At 49.9% G+C, this 17887-nt stretch overlaps 1 protein-coding gene across 1 annotated transcript in view; it reads left to right on the plus strand.

Moving 5' to 3' along the window:
- The window catches only part of LRP4 (LDL receptor related protein 4), a 63818-nt gene that overhangs the window by 14359 nt on the left and 31572 nt on the right, over positions 1-17887 (plus strand). The window contains exons 3-13 of the mRNA XM_059710906.1: positions 10951-11097; positions 12450-12566; positions 12862-12975; positions 13361-13477; positions 13812-13940; positions 14124-14243; positions 14883-15008; positions 15593-15718; positions 15910-16044; positions 16440-16565; positions 16913-17143. Of these exons, the coding sequence (XP_059566889.1) occupies positions 10951-11097; positions 12450-12566; positions 12862-12975; positions 13361-13477; positions 13812-13940; positions 14124-14243; positions 14883-15008; positions 15593-15718; positions 15910-16044; positions 16440-16565; positions 16913-17143 (1488 nt within the window). The remainder of the gene's footprint in view (positions 1-10950; positions 11098-12449; positions 12567-12861; positions 12976-13360; positions 13478-13811; positions 13941-14123; positions 14244-14882; positions 15009-15592; positions 15719-15909; positions 16045-16439; positions 16566-16912; positions 17144-17887) is intronic.

Consider the following 17887-nt stretch of genomic DNA (forward strand, 5'->3'; position numbering starts at 1 on the left):
CTGGTTGGTTGGCAGAGCCTGGGTTTAGCCCTATAAATAGCTCTGATGAATGCCTGGGCTTGCTGTTCTTCCTCCAGCTTAGAGCTGGCAGGGTGGGGTTCTTTCTCGCCAGTACACTCATGGGGCATTCTTTACACTGAACTTTATACCCATTCATTTGTTCATTCATTCTGCAAATGCACATTTGTCAAGCACTAATCTAATCACTGCATGCAGAGCACAGTGATTAAGAAGCACAGGCAGACCTGGGTTTGAATCTTGGTACTTCCTGGTGACTCTGTGCAAAACACTTAATATCCTTGAACTTCAAGGTTCTTATCTGTAAATGGGAGTGGGTGTGAGGGAGGGCAGTAGTAATTCATCACATGCAATTATTGTAAAAATTAAATAATAGTATATTCAAACCATTCAGTACAGAGCCTGACAACTACTGTGTTACTATAGGCCTGAGTAAATGTTAGCTGTTTGTTAGCAAGCTTGCATAAGGGGATTAGAGATGGTTCTTGCTTTTGGACTGTGGGAGCCAGGTAAACAAATCATTATTCTAGTGTCATGTGCTAAAATGAGGCTCAGCCCTTAATTCATTTCAGCTGTGTGTTTGTGTGTGTGCGTGTGTGTGTGTGTGTGGGGGGGGGGGGATTTGTTTGTTTGATTCTTTTAAAGATCTTGCTCCTTCTTTCCCCCCTTAAAAACATAATGAAACCCAAACATAGTTCCCTCCTGTGCACACTTCCAGAAAATAGGCCCATTAAGCTGTACTGTGAGTCTAGGAGCCCACTCTGCCTTGATTGTCTTGGGAGAGCCTCTGGGAGATGGGGCTTTCCTCTGTGAGCTACCCTGTTGAAGACCTGAGGTCAGGGATGCAGCCAGGCACCCTCACTCTAAGTTTGCTGTGACCTGGGGTGAGAGGTGCTGGCTGAGGTCTCTTGTAGCTGGAACAGTTTAGAATTCCAAGCTGTCCCTCCCACTGGCCTGGGAAAGGAGTCAGGCCCCAGAGCTCGTAAGGTAGTAATTGCCCCAATTTGGGAGCTGGGCTGTTGGGGAGCCGCCTGCCTACGGTCTTCAATGAGGAATCCTGTCAGTGTTCAGGGATAATTGATGTGGATCTCCAGTCCCCGACTCACCCCCCCCCCCATCTCTTCCACCCCAAAGTTTGACCCCTGTTGTCTCTTTGTTTCTTCCTTTTAACTTGGTGCCAGTGATGTGATGTTTCTGGGGGTTGTGGAAAGTTGACTGTAACCAAGAGCAGCTGTGAGAAAGAGCCGATTCTCTCGCTCCCCTGGCAGTCGTTTGACTCCATTTTCTGTTCTGCGTTTTTGATTTAGCAAGAAGCAAACAACCTAGGTGCCCCTGGGCACCTCTTCTGCCCTTCAGAGCGAACTTCATTCTTTCACTGCACGTAGGCATTTCCATCCTTGCTCACAGCTGAATGCACTGACTGTACCAGTAAGCGTCCCTAACACCCTGCTCCCCTGCTCACTCAGATTAGAGTGAGGAAGGGAAGGGCGCTGCCTGAGACCCAGCTGAGAAAGCCTTGCTGGGACTTGCTGCAAGCCCTGACTTGGCCTAAGGGCGCTCCTCGCCTCACCTCTGTGCAGAGCGGAGGATCAGAGCTGCAAGCCCAGCCGGAAACAAAAGACTGGGAGCGAACCCATCTGGCTGAGAGGCCGCGACACAAAGGTGCTGCTGCATAATTTATCACTGGAAGTTTTCTGCGGCTGGGAAGCTCGCGGCTCCAGGCAGAGCCTTTTTGGGGGAGAGGGACCCTCCCCCTGTCTGGGTATAGGGTCAGACAGGTACAGCGTAGGGCATCGGGAGAGACACCTAGCTTTAAAGGGGCCAGGGCCTCCGGTGATCTCTCCAATCTCAGCAGCTCAACTTCCGGCCAGGCCTGCAGTGGGGGTGGAGGAAGTGCTCCAGTGTCCCCTACGTTGGCCCCAGCCTTGGGGGCTTGACTGCCACCACCTTTGGGGCATGGATGAGGACGAGAGACAGTTTCTCTGTCTGGAAACCAAGTACAGATGCCTGGTTATAATATCCATAAGTCTAGCAAATAAGAAAGGGGAGCTCCCTTCTCTTTTTTCTACTCCCTGCCCCCTCACCCTGGGCCGGTTAAACAAGAAGTTTCAGCACAGGTTCAGAGAGGCAGTAAGAGTGAATGGCTCTAAAGTGTATCTCCCCCAGATGAGAATTTTTCCTTTTCTGGGAATGATCTCCTCTGGTGACCAGTTTTGCACCACAAACTGGGACATGTGCTCTGAAAAATACAAATGTGCTTCTGCGGTAGTTAATATTTTTCAGCCTTTTGCTGTATCCCCGGCATTGCGATAAATGGATAGCGTGTGTTATCACATTTACTCCTCACGGTATACTTATGAGGTAGGCACTGTTGGGTGTCTGGCAGATGGGAAACTGAGGCCCAGAGCCATTTGCTGTCACACAGCTGCTGAGTAACTGAGTCAGGATTTGAATCCAGAGCCTAACTTGTTAACCCTTTAACCTATACTTAGAACAGAATATTTTATATCAAAGCTATCCCAGAAGATGTAGGTGGGGAATATTCATATTTTATCTTAAGTTGACCTCGCCTCTTTGTTTTCAGACCTCCCTTCCCAGGGAGTACTAAAGCATAAAGAATTACCTTTGGAAGAGGGGGCTTTTAAAGGCTCCCAGAAGGGGTGATGTGATTTGTTATTCCCTGAAGCCAGGTCTTACTTGTGTTTTGAGATATAGGCGGGGGGGGGGGGGGGGGGGGGGGCGGGGAAGGAAAGCAATATTTTGAACAGCCCTCACAGAGCACAGCCCCATTCAAGCCCTATTGCACTTGTGAAATCTGTTGGCTGAGCTCACGGGTGGGGTGAGTAGACTTTTGAGGACCTGTATGGATATGTTGGGGCTAATAATAATGTAGAAGTCCCCCTTATTCTCAGAGGATACAGGGAATATGTTCGAAGACCCCCCAGTGGATACCTGAAACCACAGGTAGTACTGAACCCTATATATTCTATGGTTTTTCCTATATCTACATACTTATGATAAAGTTTAATTTATAAATTAGGCCTAGTGAGAGATTAACAACAATTACTAATAGAATAATGATAACAATACACTATAATAAAAGTTTTGTGGATGTGGTCTCTTTTCCAAAATATCTGATTATATTGTATGTACAGCATAGATATGCTGGACAAAAGGATGAGTCACATCTGGACAGATGCAGCGGATGGCGTGAGGTTTTATCACACTACTCAGAATGGCATGCAATTTAAAACTTATGAAGTGCTTATTTATGGAATTTTCCAGTTAATATTTTCAGGCCACTGTTGACTGCGGGTAAGTGAAACAGCAGATAAGGAGGGACTACTGCAATAACAACAAAAGTAGCTGCTTACCGGGTACTTCATATGTATTATCTCATTTAAACCTCCCAACAACCCTATGAAATAGGTACCATCATTATCCCCATTTTGTAAAAGAGGAAACTAATCCGTTTTTTAATTGCTCTGTAACTTATAGGTTCTGAATTTAGGTTGCTTTTTTCTATACCTGCCTCCTAGGAATTGGTTGATGATAAATTAGGCAAGCATGAAGGACACCAGGTGCTGAGAGCCCTCCAGAAAAAGGCAATAAAGCAGAACTCTTGCCACCATCTTCCACCCCTTCCAATAGTCAGTCATACCACCAACTTAACTCATTGAGGTGACACACAGTAGGGTTTTTAGACATCTCCAGCCCTGACGTTATGATGTGGCTAGATAAGACAGTACGGAGATATATAGATATAGATATATATATATAGCTAATATGCTAAGTGTCCATCCAACCGGTCACTATGATGTGCACTGACCACCAGGGGGCAGATGTTCAATGCAGGAGCTGCCGAGCTGCAGTGACTTGGCAGAACCGCTGTTCTCTGGTGACGCACCCTGAAACCAGAGAAAGGAGCACGATTCCTCACGGAGCTGTGCGATTCCATCTTCTGCTGTGGGTTATGTTGTTGCTGGGGCACTGTCGGCCCTGAATCTGGTTTATTGCACACTTGCATTCCACACCCTGTACAATAGCAACTTTGTAGAGTGCCCTGTTGCACTCCAGGACCCCTCAAGGGATGTCAGAAAGCCGGTTTTGGCCTGATCCCCGCAGGCCAGGCCAAGGGACCCTACCTGCCGGAGGGAACCTTGCTCACTTCGCAGACACCAGGGAGGGACCACTGGAGGTTGGCTCCAGGGTGTGTCTGGCCCATCTTGCCCAGTCCTGCCCTGCTGGCCGACCTTCTAATTAATTTCCTTTCAATGTGCACTAATCCATGCACCATGTCACTAGTATTCTAAAATAGTAATAGCAAGAGCTATCATTTATTGAGAGCTTAGTATGTGCCAAACATTGTGCTAAGTGCTTTTCATGAATTAACTAATTTAATTCTCATAGCATTCATATGAGATAGGGATTCTTGTTATCCCTATTTTCCTGATGAGATAGTAAGGTATAAAGAGATTTTAAAATGTGCTTAGGCCCGAAACCGGTTTGGCTCCGTGGATAGAGCGTCGGCCTGCGGACTGAAGGGTCCCAGGTTTGATTCGGGTCAAGGGCATGTACCTTGGTTGCGGGCACATCCCCAGTAGGAGATGTGCAGGAGGCAGCAGATCGATGTTTCTCTCTCATAGATGTTTCTAACTCTCTATCTCTCTCCCTTCCTCTCTGTAAAAAATCAATAAAATATATATTTTTTAAAAAATGTGCCTAGGGCTAGATAGCCAGGAATTAGCTTAGTTTTGTTCCCATGCCTTAACAGTATGCTCTTCTGCCCCATAACTTCAGCGGAGGTTGATCATTAAGAAATTCTTTTCTGTGTTTGTGTGGAAAGAGAGGATTGAACTTGCTTGGACCAGTAATCATGTGTCTGATGGTATCTGATGGCATGGCCTTTTGAGAGGGCCTATTAGGAAAGATTTCGCCAGGTAGATTTTCAAACCTACCAGGTAAGGATCTAGGGACAAAACTAAACAGAGTCACAGCATGGTGGTATCCCAGTCTGATAATACAGTGAGGCAAAGGAACTCTTGGAAGGGAGTGAACTGGATCGGACTAGGAAGCCATCTGAAGGAGAAGATTCCTATTTTCTTGACAGGTTGGATAGGAAATAACTACTTTGATTTCTGATATTCTAGGCCTCTCTTTTCCTTTGACTCCAACTCTCACAAGACTCTAGAGCAGTGGTTCTCAACCTTCCTAAGGCCGCGACCCTTTAATACAGTTCCTCATGTTGTGGTGACCCCCAACCATAAAATTATTCTCGTTGCTACTTCATAACTATAATTTTGCTACTGTTATGAATTGTAATGTAAATATCTGATATGCAGGATGTATTTTCATTGTTTGCGACCCACAGGTTGAGAACTGCTGCTCTAGAGTAGAAGAATGTATTATTGATACATTTATTCATTTTACACACTTCTATTGATCATCTACTATATACTAATCATTGAACTATGCACTGTGTATAAAAATACAAAACTCTAGATCACACAATTCGAACTGCCAAGAGGCTAATGTTCTAGTAAGTGAACAATGATCCCATCAGTATGCTAAATGCTACCGTAGGAGGAGGCACAAAGGGCTCCTGGCTCTCAGAGTTGGGGCTTTTAATTTGTCTGGGGCACGTGGGTCCAGGTGGGACAGCATCAGGAAAGGGTTCATTTCCTGACCTCTTTCCTTTTTGGTGTTGTTTCCGATGTTTTCTACTCGTTTTAGCTTTCTTATTTCTTATGACAAGGACCAATTACATGTTGCTTCTGATATTTTCTGTGCAGGCTCCATCCTTTGAAAAAGGGACTGTTTATAGGCACCAGCTTTCTCCAGATTCCACGTATCTCTTGGACAAGGTTAGATCCATTTCCATGTGGTTCTTTGCTGTCATTCCTTTCAGTTGTCAGTTTTGTCTTGCTACATGGTCATCCCTTTCAGTGATGGGTAGCTTACTGATTTAGCTACCCCAGGAGCCAAAATCAGTGAATTGGTCCCTCAATTGGCCTGGATGTAGATTTGGGTCATTTCTTACCCTCATCAAATAAGGTTATATCCTCACTGTTGCCACTAGTGGACAGGAAAAGAGAGGAGATCTTCGTGTTATAAAAAAAAGTCCGCCCTGGCCGGCATTTTCAGTGGTTAGAGCTTCAGCCCGAGAACCGAAGGCCCCAGGTTCAATTCCTTCCAGTCAAAGGGCACATACCTGGGTTGCAGGTTCCCCAACCCAATTGGGGGTGCATGGGGAAGGCAACTGATCAATGTGGCTCTCTCACATCAATGTTTCTCTCTCTCTCTCTCCCTCCCCCCTCCATTCCACCCTCTCTAAAATCAATGGAAGAAATATCCTCCAGTGAGGACTAACAACAACAACAAAAGAAAAAGAAAAACATCCGTCACTTATATGAGTAATGATCCTCCCTTTCCCACTGTCATCCCTTCTACACCTGGGGAGCCGTCTCATTCCAGCACTCACAGGACACTCCTTAAGCATCCCATCTCCGGATCAACTTGAAAAAGCTGTTCTGTGGCTGTGTAGTCACTGTCCAAGTGACAGGTGTGGTCCCCCTTCAGCCAAGCATTCTGTGGGATGCTGGAGAGCAGCGCCTCTCCAACTTGACTGTGCAGCAGTGTAAGTCGGGAAGCTCATTGAAAGTCCAGATTCTGAGATCATATGAAGAGACGAATGCTTGTCTCAGGGTCAGAATGGAGCTGGCATCCTGGTTGTCCTACTTGCCCCATAACCTTGGCCAAAACAAGTGGCCTTATCTGTTAAATGGGCACTAGAGTCACTAACGCAGGGCTGTTGTAATGATGACAGAAGAATGCAAGTGTGTATGCAAAAGTAAGCTTGTGAGCTGTAAAGAAAAACAACAAAACGTAATTGTTTGTTGTCAGAGCCCCGTTCCTTTCTGAACCAACACAACACTGAGGCACTGGTTCAAAGGACTGGAGCTCCAGACTGTCTCTGCTCCACTTCTTTACCTGAGGGCAAGGGAAATTGGTCTTTGGCCTCAGAAGTAACCAGGAGAGGTCAGTGCTTGAGATCCATACATGCATGACCTATTTGCTAATCAAGAATGCATAAAGGAGAAAGACCCAGAAGTCTCAGTGTTGTAAATCCCCCTTTTTAACCAAAGGGTTTTAAAAAATTCTTATAATAGCAATACCATTATTGGAAGGCAGTATAATGAAGAGACTAAGAGCAGTGGCTCTGGAACTGACCTGCCTGGGTGTGAATGCTGGCTTCCCCGCTCAGTACCTGTGAGACCTATTGATGGACTCCACCCCTCTGAGGCTCAGTGTCCTCAACTGTAAAGGTGATAATAACAGTAGTGCCACCTCCTTGAGTTGTTGAAAGCTTTCAATGACTTAGCGTAAGAAAAGCACTTAGGAAAGTGCTTAGGGTACCTGGCGAGTACTCGGGAAATGCTGGTTGTATTATTATGAGGCTTTTGAGGTGTGCCAGCCCTGTGCAAGGCAGTTTACATGAGTTATTGAACCTTTGTAAAACCTTTTACAGCGGAACTATTATCACTCTTACCTTATGGATGAGAAAACTGAGGCTCAGAGGCAATAATTAACTTGCTCCAAGTGTGACAGTTAATGGTAGAACCGGAATTTGAACTCTAGTCTTTCTGACTCCAGAATCTGTGCTCTCTCACACTGTACACAGTCTGGTATACCAGAGGGAAGTCCCCTTCTATCCTACAAAAGAATACAGTGAGAAATTGGTAAGAGGGCTGAGATTTCCGTTAAGCTTTCAGGAAGGCCCTAGGAGCACATTGTATTCCTAAAACTGAATGTCTTGATGACAGGGATAGTGCACGCTTTGGGGAGAGATCTCCTTGTTGAACTGCATTAGGTGGGAGGCCCCACACCCTGGACGCCAATGGGAGCTTGCAGTGTGGCCGGCCAGTATCTTTCAAGGCCAGAAGCATAGCTGAGTTTTCTGACTTAACGCTTCTTAAAATGAGCGCTGCGATTTGCCACCCGCAGCCATTTGTTTCCCTTTTCCACTCACCATTCTTTCGGCTAAAAAGGGTTAAACACTGTCCTTTATAATCACAGCCAGGACTTGAGTGAAAAGCCAGAATTCCACCTCCGGGGATCCCAGAGGGGTAGCAGTTGTCCAGAAGAGCTGACTTTTTGCAGTATAATATGTCTGTTTACTGTATGAATGCCCAAGCCAAGGCTTTGCCTGGCTGGTGGCTGCCTGGCCTTCACGTGCTGCCGTTCAGATGTTGCTCTGACATGCAGGAAGTCGCCACTCTTCAGCCGCCTGCAACTAACTGGATGCCCACCCGATGGAATGCTTTGTTCCTGAAGTTTGCACGGGAAATCAGGACTTTTGCTATTATTCAGACAAAGGTGGGGGTGGGGCCCTAAAAAGAAGCAGGCGGACGGGGGAGCCTGAAGGCTCCTCTTTTCTTTCAGTATTCCCCTGACTTGCCTGCAGCACCAGGATACTGCTGTTCTTGCTCTCCCTGTTCTTAAAAACCAGGCCTTTTGGGAAAATGTAGCCTCTGCATCCCCACACATGCATTTGCTAAGCATCTTTGATGCTCCAAGGCATGAGGTCAGCTTCTTTCACATTTATCTTCTTGTCCAATCTGTGGGGGTTTTTTTACAAACAAGGAAACAGGCTTAGGAAGCTAAGTGATTTGGACAAGGTCGCACAGCTGGTCAGGGGAACCCAGGTCTGTCTGCTCCAGGTCCAGTGCTTTTCCATTCTCCCCTCCCCCCAATTTCTCCCTCCTCCTCTGTTCTTGTCACCCCCTCACCCTGAATTCCTTGTTGGTACAGCCCCACTTCCTGCTGTGTGTAGCTAGCAGCAATTCTTAACCTCTATTGACTTTGGGCCAGATAATTTCTTTGTTGTAGAGCCTGCCCTGTACGTTGTAGGATGTTGAGCAGCATCCCTGGCTTTTATCCACTAAATGCCAGAAATACCGCCGATCACGACAACCAGAAATGTCATCATGCATTGCCAGATGCCCCTGGAAGGCTAGCCTGATCTTCCCTCTTCTCCACTCCCCGCCATGAAGGGGGTCAGCGTGTTGGAGAGCCCCGCAGCATGGAGTCCTCCGGAATCCTTAGCTTTGCTATTTTCATCCAGCCAAAGTCCCCTAACGTAGTGCCTATGGCCTTGATGAGCTGGCCACACTACAAAAGTTCCTCAGGCTCTGGGGCTCAGGGTCTGAGTGAAAAAAGCCCCCATCTCTCCCTTCTCAGAGCTCTCAGAATAGGACCAAGCCTGTGGGACTGGGCAACTGGGTCTCCAGCTTCCCTGGGGAAGAGTCCTCTGTGGTGCACTTGCCGAGAGACCTGGAGAGACAGGGGCGCTGGGCGTGGAGTAAGGTTTTCCGTGAGATGTGGAGATGCTGCACGTCTCAAATGGATTCCTTTGTTTCCACAGGAAATCCTGCATCTTTCCCAGGGCAGCTGATTCTCAGCATGTGGAGGGGGTGGGCAAGGTCTCAGTTGAGGATCTGATGAGAGCTGTGGTCCCTTACTTCAGAAATGTACATTTTGCCTGTAATTTCAGGGTTTCACTGATGCCCATGCCATCCATCCATCTATCTGTCCATCCATCCATCCAGCTATCTGTCCATCCATCCATTCATCCATCCATCCATCCATCCATCCATCCATCCATCCATCCATCCATCTATTCATCTAGGTTAGAAACCCTGCCTTATGCTCACGCTCACCCTTGGGGTTAAAATGGAGAGGAAGGGGCCTAGGGTTCTCCTTGCTTTTGGAGGATCTAGCAGTACACTCGTTTATTCCAGATCCTAAGCTCTAAGCCAGGCTGAGTGATTGTCCCGTGCAGTGAGGGTGTACATCAAGGAGATGAGCCAAGATAGAGAGGCTGGCTAGGTAAATAGGAAAGGAAGAGGGGTGAGAATTTAGGAGCTGACTCCTTTCCTGCTCCAGCCCGGCCTGAGGGGAGGAAGGGGAGAAGAAAGCAAGGGGGAGAGATGAGCAATGAGGGGGGGCCCCCTTCTTTCCCAGCTGCAGCAGCCCAGCGGGTAGATGAATGCTGGGAGGGGGAGAGTGACCCTGGCAGAACCCTTTGTTCCAGCTGAGGCTGGAGCAGGGGGCACTGAGCCATTCACACGCCATCCGAGGGCATCCTGCTGGGCATTCTGGGGAGGGGGCACAGCAGCCGGTCATGGGACTTGGCCAGGCAGATAGCTCAAGGCTCAATAGGGAAGCCCAGCTGCGTGCTGCGGAGGCTGGGGGAGGGGCTGCCTCTGCCATCCTGCCTCCAGGCTGTGGCCGATCCCACAGACAGGAAAGCTCGGAGTGGCTCCACTCGCTGTGTCCTGAGGTGGCCTGGTCCCTCTCTCCTTGGGCCCCACTCCTCCTTTTCAAAAGTGGTTTCCCGTCTCAAAAGTGAGCTCTGACTGGGGGACTCACAGCAGTTTCCCTGTGGATTCCTTATCCCACAAAGGGTCCAGCATTTTAATTCCACTCTTATTTCTTGCACTCCCTGGCCCACACCAAGGGCCTGGTGCTGCTCAGAGGCAAAAGCATCTATATCTCAACCTCGTTTGGAAGGGAAGGACCAGGAGGTCGCATCTGCATCACCCCTTCTGCCCCCTGCTCCTCTATCCCCAAAGCGCCAACTCTCCAGGTGACACCATTTGTCTCTGAGTCTTTGTGGCTGCCACGTGAAAAAGCCTGTCATGCAAGGGGGTACCTGGACTGTTTGTCAGCCCAGAGTCAGAGGGTATCTTCTTGACCATTTGTGCCTGGAGGAGAGGAAGTCACCCTTCCGTGGTCTGCATCTCCCTTCAGTGTCACCATGTCCACCTGGGAGACAGTGGTCCCAGACTTGGCTCCTCTACCTTCTTCCCTGGAATGGGCTTTGGTTGGGTGAGAACTGAGCCTTCACTGCTTCCTTTTCTCTCTGCCCAGGCCTAGCCAGCAGTCCCGAGTGTGCCTGTGGTCGGAGCCACTTCACCTGTGCAGTGAGTGCCCTCGGCGAGTGTACCTGCATCCCCGCCCAGTGGCAGTGCGATGGAGACAACGACTGCGGGGACCACAGCGATGAGGACGGATGTAGTAAGAATCTCCCCACTGGACGGTGGGAAGTGGTAGAAGAGGGACCTGGGGAGGGGAGCTAGGACAAGTCTGATGGCGTTCTCTGCGCATCAGCTGCGTCAGGCTCAGATCTTTGGATTCTTGTGAGGGTGATAGATATGACAGATGGGTGGTTTCCCAACAATATACCTGGCTCTAGGCCTTGTTTTCCCTAGTTTCCATAGATATACATCCAGTAAAACAAACTTTGAGCCAGGCCCGCGTGACTCAGTGGTTGAGCATCTGCCTATGAACCAGGAGGCTACGGTTCGATTCCCAGTCAGGGCACATGCCCAGGTTGCAGGCTCAATCCCATGTGCAGCATGCAGGAGGCAGCTGATCAATGAGTCTCTCTCATCATTGATGTTTCTATCTCTCTCTCCCACTCCCTTCCTCTCTGAAATAAATAAAAGTATATTTTAAAAACAAACAAACAAACTTTGAAGTAAGTATAGAGGAAAACACCCTTGGAACTACAGGTAGTCTCTTTAAATAGATCTCTCTGTATGTGAATAGGTGTATGTGTACTGCATGTTTGTGCATTTTTTAAGTGCATGTGATATACTAATGTAGATTATTCATTTCTCATTAATATTCTGTATAATCACATCTTTTTCAATAATGTAAACTTTGTAAGAACTATATTCTCTTTAAGTCTCTCTTTTCCTCTAGTGTAATAACATGTGCACAACAGGCTAGAGGGCCCTGTCTTCGGTGTATAGAAATAGCACTGCTGAGTCAGTTGTCTGGGTTCAGGGGTGCAACCTGCGGCACGTATGTCTGAAGGTGGCTAATTAGCCTAATAAGAATGAAACTACAATCTGGACCTTATTACCACTAACCATTTCAGCTAATTGTGATGATGGTAAATGGCTCACTTTCATGTAGCACTTTCACATGAGCCCTCTGTGAGCGGAGTATAATTATCCCCATTGTGCAGTCGAAGAACCTACAGCTCAGAGGGAGGACTCGACTTGCTCAGTGTGATAAGTAATGAGTTCTAGAACTGGAAATTGAGCCCAGATGTGTCAGTCATCATTTAACAAGAGGAAAGAGAAAAAAAAATACACTTCTTTCTCTTGCTCGTGTTCTTCTTACTGCTTTCTTAGTGGTTTTGAGTTCCTTGGGCTATTCTGCCTCGTGAACCCCTCACCACCCTGCCCTGCTAATACTCTCACTTCTTTGCTACAGTTTCTGCTCAGCTTCTCCATCGGCTGGCTGGGGGCAGGCACAGGACTCTGGAGAAGGACTGTAACTCAGACAGCCCTGTTGAGTCTGCCTGAATAAGTATACCACACTGATTCCTTCTTCCATTCTTTTTCCCCGGGACTCAGTGCTGCCCACCTGCTCCCCTCTTGACTTTCACTGTGACAATGGCAAATGCATCCGCCGCTCCTGGGTGTGCGATGGGGACAACGACTGCGAGGATGACTCAGACGAACAGGACTGTCGTGAGTGCTGGCTGGGCGGGCGGGCTCCGTCAGGCTCTGTTGGGCGGGGATTTTCAATCAGAAAGTGATGTCCCCAGGCCCATGTCAGCCTTTGGGTCTTCAGCTCTTGGTCCTGTTCCGTCACCTCCTCTAGTGGTCAGAGAAGGTCCTCTCCCCACCCCCCACGAGACAGCCACCTGCTCCTGATCCCCGGGGCGGCCTTGGAGCTGCCTGACTGCTCTGCTCGCACGGCTATCTGTTGGGCTCCCAGGCACTGACCCCACTGCCTGCAGCAGCCTGACTGTTCTGCCCACAGCCCCCCGGGAGTGTGAGGAGGACGAGTTCCCCTGCCAGAACGGCTACTGCATCCGGAGCCTGTGGCACTGTGATGGTGACAATGACTGCGGGGACAACAGCGATGAACAGTGTGGTGAGTGGTCATCTGTGAGGCGGACAAGTGGTGGTGGATGGCCTGGCCATGGGAGGAGAGCACAGCAATGGCTCAAGTACTGCCCCAACCTTGAACTGCCCAGGTATCTATGTGTCTGGAGTAGCTGGAGGAAGGCAAGGGGGAGGCCGCGAGGGGGCAGGGGGAGTGGCAGAGCATTCCAGACCCCCAGCAACCAGGGAGCAGGAGCCTGAGGCCCAGTCTGTTTAGGGCCTCAGCTTTCCCCCAGAGAGTCTGCACTGAATCTGTGGTGTCTTGCTGGCTAAGTCAGACCTCCCCAGGATCAGTGAGGGTGAGAGTCAGGGAGGAGGTTAAGAGGGTTGCTTGTAGGGCTCCCTCAGGATTGCTGTCCCATTGCATCCCCCAGACATGCGCAAGTGCTCTGACAAGGAATTCCGCTGCAGCGATGGAAGCTGTATTGCTGAGCACTGGTACTGTGACGGTGACACCGACTGCAAAGATGGCTCTGACGAGGAGAGCTGTCGTGAGTGGCCCCAGACCTCAAGCTGTTGGGCTGGGATGGGCAGAGGGCTCTGTCACATGGGCTGAGGGCCAGGCTGAGGGGTGCATGAGTAGTGGGCAAGGAGAGTGGGTTCTTAAGAAGCAGCTCCTCCTAGACTGAGCTTGGGTGGAAGCAGGTTCCCCAGATGGGAAGGGAGGCCTCCTTTTGGTCCACCTGAATATGGGAGTCTATAAGGGCCATCTGCAATGAAGCCTGGTTACATCTCACTTGAGGAAGGCACTCTGCCTACACATCCTGCCCCCTCCTCTGCCCAGACCTGAGTGTATGCCCCTCCCCACCCCTGCCTTCCTTCCAGCCTCAGCAGTGCCAGCACCCCCCTGCAACCTGGAAGAGTTCCAGTGTGCCTACGGCCGCTGCATCCTCGACATTTACCACTGTGATGGTGATGATGACTGCGGAGACTGGTCTGACGAGTCTGACTGCTGTGAGTGCTCTAGCCAGCTGGGTGGAGGAAGGGAGGAGGCCAGGCTGGGTTGGCAAGGCACAGGTGCCAGCTGGGGCAGGAGCACAAGGCGGGCAGAGACGGGGGGAGCCAGAATGCTAGGGCTGTGACTTTCTGGTCTGCTACGGGACACGGTGCACAGACCGGTTTGATGTGTTTCCCCAGCCTCCCACCAGCCCTGCCGTTCTGGGGAGTTCATGTGTGACAGTGGCCTGTGCATCAATGCAGGCTGGCGCTGCGATGGCGACGCAGACTGTGATGACCAATCTGACGAGCGCAATTGCAGTGAGTGGGGGACAGCACTGAAGGTCTGAGCTAGAAGCAGGGAGAGGGGTTGTGGAGCCAAAGAATCCACCACCAACAAAGCCTGAAGACGGATTAGACAAAACCAGTCTGTTTAGGGCCTGTAGGTTGTGCACTGCACAGAGGCGCCATGTCCAAATGGATGCCAGTCACATCATAGACATATGTTCTGTACTTATATAGATTTATTTATTCATTATGGCCGTTTTCCAGCAGATGGCAGTAAAGTGTCTTGAGGCAATGGCACCATTTTCTAATTCATACCAAGGTGCCCCATAGGCCAGCTAGGACACTGGTGTCGAGAAGAGTGGCATGGCCCTAGCTGGTTGGGTTCAGTGGATAGAGCCTATGGACTGAAGGGTCCCGGGTTTGATTCCAGTCCAGGGCACATGCTGGGGTTGTGAGCTCAATCCCCAGTAGGGGGCGTGCAGGAGGCAGCTGATCAATGATTCTCTCTCATCATTGATGTTTCTCTCTCTCCCTCTCCCTTCCTCTCTGAAATCAATAAAAAAATATATATATTTTTTAAAGGAATAGTGGCATAAAGAACAATTTTGGGTGGCAGGGTGGTGTGTCGGGCTGAAATAGGGCCAGCCTTTCACTGGGCCTTTGCTTTGCCAGCCACCTCCATGTGTACAGCCGAACAGTTCCGCTGTCGGTCAGGCCGCTGCGTCCGCCTGTCCTGGCGCTGTGATGGGGAGGATGACTGTGCAGACAACAGTGATGAAGAGAACTGTGAGAACACAGGTAGAGTCCCCCAGGGGCCCCCCAGACCCCTTAAGCCTATAGTTGGGGTGAAGGACAGGCAGAAAGAGGGTGTGATAGCTGCTATTCCAATTGGGCCAAGGTGCTGCTTTAGTTAATCTTGCTCACGGCCGGGATTTTTCCTGCCTTTCTCAGTTACCAGTGTCAAATCCAGGTGCATTGTTGACCTGCGGCCTTATGGCCTGTAACACAATATCAGGGCTATGAGTTTCCCTCGCCCCCAGCCAGAGCCTGATGCTCTGGCCCAGTGAGCAAGGACTGCTTTCTGTGGCTGAGAGTGCCACCCCCATTGCCGTAGCCACGCCAGGTGCCGGGCACACAGATACACTCTCATTCTGTCCCACATCCTCACCATCCCCCGTGGTGTCCTGAGGAGAAAACGAATGCAGACATTTAGCCAGCCCTGTCTGAGCTGTTTCCTGCCTGGGACCCCGACCCTCCCACCTTGCGTCTCATCTGTCTCCAGCTCGCCTTAGAAAATGACAGGCTCCCATCCTTTTGTTGACCCAAGCCCTGCCCTGCTGTGACCTGACCCTCCCTCGGGCCTTCCCTCCCTTCTTCTCTAGGAAGCCCCCAGTGTGCCTCGGACCAGTTCCTGTGTTGGAATGGGCGCTGCATTGGCCAGAGGAAGCTGTGTAACGGGGTCAATGACTGCGGTGACAACAGCGACGAAAGCCCACAGCAGAATTGCCGTGAGTGTCCCCAGTGGGCGGGCCTGGCCCATGGTTTGTGGCTGAACCCCACCCATGCAGTTCAAAGAGAATCCTCCCCCAGGACTCCAGCAGCCTCGGGAGCTGTTCTTCGTGGTCCAGGTGGAATGCCAAGTTGGCTCTCTGGGGGAGGATTCTGGGCTCAACTCCCATCTCTGGCTTGGCTGGCACAGGGCCCCGGACGGGTGAGGAGAACTGCAATGTGAACAACGGTGGCTGCTCCCAGAAGTGCCAGATGGTGCGGGGGGCAGTGCAGTGTACCTGCCACACAGGCTACCGGCTCACAGAGGACGGGCACATGTGCCAGGGTGAGCTGGGACTGGTTTGGAGCAGGGCCAGGATGCTGGGCAGGGGTGGCAGACAGGCAGCTGTGTTTCCATGGGTCAGACATTTGACGGACATGACCTCATTTCATCATAACAATAACTGTAAGAGGTAGGGATTGTCCCTTCCACTTCCCACATGGGGAAACGGAAGCTCAGAGAGGTTAAGTAACTTACTGAAGGCCACAGAGCTGGTGTGAGTAGTTGGGATTCCAGCCCAGGTCTACATGACTTTGAAGCCCTTAACCACTTGTTATCTAGCCTTCCCACTAGGTCTAGAAGATAGATGGGCATGTGGGCAGGGAAGCAACTAGTCAGCCAGGGAGTGGGGGTGTGAGGATGGCAGAAAAAAGAGCTCCTGGCCTGCCTGCTCCCCACAGATGTGAACGAATGTGCCGAGGAAGGGTATTGCAGCCAGGGCTGCACCAACAGTGAAGGGGCTTTCCAGTGCTGGTGCGAGGCAGGCTACGAACTCCGGCCTGACCGACGCAGCTGCAAGGCTCTGGGTAAGGGGTGTTGGCATTTGGCTGGGTGGGTAGAAGTCTGAGTGTGGAGACAGCCAGGTGCTCCAGTGCTCAGCAATTTGCTGAGAGCTAGAAATATTTTCAACTCAGGAAAATGGAGCTGTGAGGTGCATGTTGGGCCCTCCAAAAGGCCTTGCTGGGGTGGGATCCGGTGGGCTGGGCTGGGGGAGTATACTTTAGAAGCTCCCACGTTTTTAGTACTGATGCCGGCAGCTTGGGACATGCCCTAATGGACCAGGGGTGCCATCTGTCAGCCCAGAAGCTGGGGTGCATGCTGAGGGTGCAGCTCTGGAGCCCAGTGGGGGCCCCATTTCTATGCCATGTCCCAGGGCCGGAGCCTGTGCTACTGTTCGCCAATCGCATCGACATCCGGCAGGTGCTGCCGCACCGCTCCGAGTACACACTGCTGCTCAACAACCTGGAGAATGCCATCGCCCTTGACTTCCACCACCGGCACGAGCTTGTCTTCTGGTCAGATGTCACCCTGGACCGGATCCTGCGGGCCAACCTCAATGGTAGCAACGTGGAGGAGGTTGTGTCTACGGGGCTTGAGAGCCCAGGTAGGGAACCAGGCTCCATGGGGTAGGCCACACCGTGTGGGAAGTAGCCATGGAAGGATCAGGCTAGAGATTTGCAAACCTTGGGCAGCAGAACATCTTTTCTTCCAGTGAAATTTTGCATGGAATTAATGTTGATAACATTTGTTAGTATACTTTAATGTTATAGGTTCAGATTTATGTCATTGCTTGTTATTGAGCCCAATGAGTTAGAATAATGAGACCAGTGTGATGAATGCATTCATTTGAAATCAGAGCTTTATGGATGACAGTTAAATTTCTATATCAGCTTTGCATCTAGCTTAATTCTGAAATTCGTTTTGATTGCTTGGTATTAAGAGTATTCTGATTGCCTGGCTGGCATGGCTCAGTGGTTGAGCGTCAACCTATGAACCAGGAGGTCACCGTTCGATTCCCAGTCAAGGCAAATGCCCAGGTTGCTGGTTTAATTCCCAGTTGGGGGTGTGCAGGAAGTAACGGATCAATGATTCTCTCTCATTCTTGATATTTCTATTTCTCTCTCTCCCTCTCCCTTCCTCTCTGAAATCATATATATATATATATATATATATATATATTTTCTGATTGAACCAGATAAATAGATCCAAATGTCTACAGATGAAAAAAAAATCACAGCTCACTTGGCAGTTTCGAGCCACTGTACTAGCAGGTGAAGTGGGTTGGAATTCAGTATCGAGCACAGTTGACTCAAATGATGGAACTTCTGAACTGCCTAAGCTACGGTTT

Source organism: Myotis daubentonii, chromosome 9 (genome assembly GCF_963259705.1).
Source record: "Myotis daubentonii chromosome 9, mMyoDau2.1, whole genome shotgun sequence".
Classification (NCBI taxonomy): domain Eukaryota; kingdom Metazoa; phylum Chordata; class Mammalia; order Chiroptera; family Vespertilionidae; genus Myotis; species Myotis daubentonii.